At 38.8% G+C, this 5,000-nt stretch overlaps 1 protein-coding gene across 2 annotated transcripts in view; it reads right to left on the reverse strand.

The window, feature by feature from the left end:
- Positions 1-5,000, reverse strand: part of LOC143290422 (dual oxidase 2-like) — a 131,671-nt gene that overhangs the window by 44,091 nt on the left and 82,580 nt on the right. For both annotated transcript variants that reach the window (XM_076599840.1, XM_076599839.1), the window contains exons 6-7: positions 2,386-2,590; positions 1,116-1,282 (exon numbers count right to left, since the gene is read on the reverse strand). In XM_076599840.1, coding sequence (XP_076455955.1) covers positions 1,116-1,282; positions 2,386-2,590 — 372 coding nt within the window. The remainder of the gene's footprint in view (positions 1-1,115; positions 1,283-2,385; positions 2,591-5,000) is intronic.

Raw genomic sequence — 5,000 nt, forward strand, 5'->3', positions numbered from 1 at the left:
GTCTCAGTGCTATGGATGCGAACACCCGGGTTGCGAAAATAACCAAAATACTCCCGCCACCATCATCCAATTATGAAATATGTCATCTTGATGATAATCATTATTGCTGAGAGTTAAGTAGAAGCAGAAGCAGCAGTACTAGTATTTGTTGGTTGGAGTAGCATAGTTTCCCTAATTATCATCATCGCCATCATCGTGATTGAGACGTGTGTGTGTGTGTGTGTGTGTGTGTGTGTGTGTGTGTGTGTGTGTGTGAGTGTGTGTGTATGTGTGTGTGTGTGCGATGTATGTGGTGTGTGTGTGTGTGTGTGCGGTGTATGTGGTGTGTGTGTGGTGTATGTGGTGTGTGTGTGTGTGTGTGTGTGTGTGTGTGTGTGTGTGTCTGTGTCTGTGTGTCTGTGTCTCTGTCCGCGCGCGTGCGGAAGTGTATGAGATGTTTGATCAAGAGTGCGTTCCACAAGTTTAGTACCTGATGCTTTTGACAATGACATTTTGCTGTTGTGACTTTTGTTATCAACTGCATCTTGTAAGTTTCATTCTTTCACTGTTTAGTAAAGTGTTTAGAGCTTGTTGCAGCTTGTATCATTATACTGTAAGAAATGAAACTATGATCATCAGTTTGATAATAATAAGAAGAGGAAGAAGCAGAATCGTTATTAGATACCATTAGTAGTTTTAGTAGCAGTGGTAGAAATAGTAGTGGTAGTAGTAGTACTACTACTACTATTTCAACTGTTATTATTATCATCATCATCACCACCCATTATCATTATCGTTATCGTCATTTTTATCATTAGTATCATCATCACCATTTCTAGTAGTACTAGTGTCATCATTAATTTTTTTTTTCGTTATCATCATCATTATTGTTATCACTATCGTAATTATTCATAATCTGTTATCACTACACTATTGTCATTATTCACGCAGCATAATCATCACAATCCTTCTTGATCAGTCGCAGTGTTCTGATCAGTTAATCAAGATTCTGAACGATGGTTAGTTATTGACAGCAAAACATCAACATCTTCATCATCATGGTCACCCCCCCCCCCCCCACCCCCCCCCCCCACCCCCCTATCGTGAAGTCACCCTCGTCAAGCCAGCCTCGTTACCTGCAGGGTCGCGATGACCCAGCGGCGCGCGTGCTCGAACAGCTGGTCAGATGTCCAGTCAGGGTGCGCCTCAGTGGCGTCGTCGACCAGCTTGTTGTGGTACCGGTAGAACAGCAGGTTCAGCGACAGCAGCCAAGGGTTCTCGAATGTGTGCGTGTCGCCCAACCCTGTCACAGACACACACACACACACACACACACATACACACACGCACGCGCACACGCAAGCAAACACACGCGCACAGAGATACGCAAGAGAGCAAGCACGCACGGACACACACACACACACACACACACACACACACACACGCTATTGCTGATTCTATTTGTTCTTGTTTCTAGTTTATCCTTTGTTTGTATATCCTCTTTTGACCACCATCCTCACCCACATAAACACATACACACACACACATGACACGTCTAATATCAACCAAAGTGAAAAGACATTCAAGAAAGAACGCACACGCGCGCGTGCACCCCCCCCCCCCCCCACACACACACACATACAATCACATTTTGTTAGCTTTTTTTCCTCATTTCTGAGTTGTTTGACGCATATAATGATGTCATGTTCATTCTGTCACCTGGAATTTAAGAAGAAAAAAACACACCAAACAAACAAACACAATCCTGCTAAACTCACGCCACTACGATGCTACTCACTTCTTATTTTGTCATTTTGTTAGTTGTTTTTTTTTTAGGGGGGAGGGGGTGTCTGCGTTTCATTTCTCAACACACACAACAATGTCATATCAAGTGGAGTGATGGCCTAGAGTTAACGCGTCCGCCTAGGAAGCGAGAGAATCCGAGCGCGCTGGTTCGAATCACGGCTCAGCCGCCGATATTTTCTCCCCCTCCACTGGACCTTGAGTGGTGGTCTGGACGCTAGTCATTCGGATTAGACGATAAACCGATGTCCCGTGTGCAGCATGCACTTGGCGCACGTAAAAGAACCCACGGCAACAAAAGGGTTGTTCCTGGCAAAATTATGTATTAAAAAAAAAAAATCCACTTCAATAGGAAAAACAAATAAAACTGCACGCAGGAAAAAAAACAAAAGGGGGCGGAGGCGGGGGCGGGGGCAAGGAGGGGGGGCGCTGTAGTGTAGCGTCGTGCACTCTCTTGGGAGAGCAGCCCGAATTTCACACAGAGAAATATGTTGTGACAAAAAGAAATACAAATACAAATGTTCATTTTCTTACGTTGAATTAAAAAAAAAACACACACAAAAAGAAACAACGCACTCCCCCCCCCCCCTCCTCCGAACTCACGCCACAGGGTCTCCGGGTTGAGGATCTTCCCCCGGTGGGTGGGGTAGGCCTTGAAGGGCAGCCTGACGTCGTTCATGAGGGGGAAGGCCCCCCACGAGTCGGAGCAAGCCAGCTTGCCCGTGCCCTCCTCGCGCATGTAGGCCGTGCGCACCACGGAGCTGCCGTACACGAAGCTGCCGTCTATGTAGCTGGAGGCCTTGTTCAGCTGTGAACAGGTACCGACCGATCAGTCAGGGAATAATGAAAAAATAATAATAATAATAATAACATTATGAATGTAGCCGTGTACAGAGTGGTTATTCAAGGGTAGGGCACAAAAGACTTAACTAAATATGATTAATTGAAGGATAGGCAAGATCCCACGCACAGGCCAGGAACATATAGAGGCCAGTCACAAATGGGTTTTTCTATTGTTTTAATATTATGAATAATGATAATGACATTGATAATGATGAAAAAAAAAGAATAATATTATGAATAATGATAACATGGATAATGATGAAAAAAAAGACGAATAATATCATGAATGATAATAACATTGATAATGGTAATACTAAACTAACAGATAAAGAAACAGATAAACAAACGAACAGATATACTATAAGCATAATTATAAACACAAAATCATAATGTGTTTATAATTGTGGCGTCACAAAGCTGCTTACCACGAGTACATAGATGACGAAACAAATTAAAAACAAGAGAGGCAAGGCCTTCAAGACTCACTTGTGACTGAGAGTAAAACACACAAGCTTTTTATGTATTGAGTATAATTTCAAAATGTAATGTTTAAGATGAGAAAGATCAGTTTAAAGCAAATTAACTCCCCTAGCATTAATTACAGAGTAATTTCCCTTTTTTACTATCTGCACCAAAAACGTTTGCAAAATTAATAAAACTTCCATGCTTAGCAAAAGAAGTTCCTGTTTGAACACAAAAAAAATGACAATAATGACTGCTCTAGTTGTTGGGTCAGAATATCAGATCAAAGTGCCAACTTTAGAGAATACAAAAAATATAAATAAAACAGTAAATGCAGTTTGCATATAATTAGGCTTCATTCTTTATTTTTTTGTGCCCATCCCATAGGTGCAATATTGTTTTAAACAAGATGACTGGAAAGAACTGAATTTTTCCTATTTTTATGCCAAATTTGGTGTCAACTGACAAAGTATTTCCAGAGAAAATGTCAATGTTAAAGTTCACCAAGGACACACAGACACACACAGACAACCGAACACCGGGTTAAAACATAGACTCACTTTGTTTACACAAGTGAGTTAATAAAAAAGCGTTACATTCTTTTTAAAAGAGTCAAAAAAAAAAAAAACATTATGAATAATGATAATAACATTGATAATGATGAAAGAAAGAGAATAATATTATGAATAACGATGATGACATTGATAATGATGAAAAAAAAAGAATAATATTATGAATAATGATAACATGGATAATGATGAAAAAAAAGACGAATAATATCATGAATGATAATAACATTGCTAATGATAAAACTAAACTAACAGATAAACAAATAGATAAACAAACGAACAGATATACTATAAGCATAATTATACACACAAAATCATAATAATGTGTTTATAATTGTGGCGTCACAAAGCTGCTTACCACGAGTACATAGATGACGAAACAATTAAAAACAAGAGAGGCAAGGCCTTCAAGACTCACTTGTGACTGAGAGTAAAACACACAAGCTTTTTATGTATTGAGTATAATTTCAAAATGTAATGTTTAAGATGAGAAAGATCAGTTTAAAGCAAATTAACTCCCCTAGCATTAATTACAGAGTAATTTCCCTTTTTTTTTTACTATCTGCACCAAAACGTTTGCAAAATAAATAAAACTTCCATGCTTAGCAAAAGAAGTTCCTGTTTGAACAAAAAAATGATAATAATGACTGCTCTAGTTGTTGGGTCAGAATATCAGATCAAAGTGCCAAGTTCAGAGAATACAAAAAAATATAAATATAACAGTAAATGCAGTTTGCATATAATTAGGCTTCATTCTTTTTGTGTGTGTGTGTGTGCCCATCCCAGAGGTGCACTATTGTTTTAAACAAGATGACTGGAAAGAACTGAATTTTTCCTATTTTTATGCCAAATTTGGTGTCAACTGACAAAGTATTTGCAGAGAAAATGTCAATGTTAAAGTTTACCACGGACACACACACACACATATATTGATGACGATGAAGGAGAAGGAGGATGACGATGATGATGACGATGTTGCTATGGAGGTCCATTTTGGTTTGGGACTGCGTGACAAGGCTGTACTCTACGCTTCCTGTCATAATGATATCCCGGCGTTTGCAGAGAAAATGTCAATGTTAAAGTTCACCAAGGACACACAGACACACACAGACAACCGAACACCGGGTTAAAACATAGACTCACTTTGTTTACACAAGTGAGTTAATAAAAAAGCGTTACATTCTTTTTAAAAGAGTCAAAAAAAAAACAAACCATTATGAATAATGATAATAACATTGATAATGATGAAAGAAAGAGAATAATATTATGAATAACGATGATGACATTGATAATGATGAAAAAAAAAGAATAATATTATGAATAATGATAATAACATTGATAATG

Source organism: Babylonia areolata, chromosome 15 (genome assembly GCF_041734735.1).
Source record: "Babylonia areolata isolate BAREFJ2019XMU chromosome 15, ASM4173473v1, whole genome shotgun sequence".
NCBI lineage: Eukaryota > Metazoa > Mollusca > Gastropoda > Neogastropoda > Buccinidae > Babylonia > Babylonia areolata.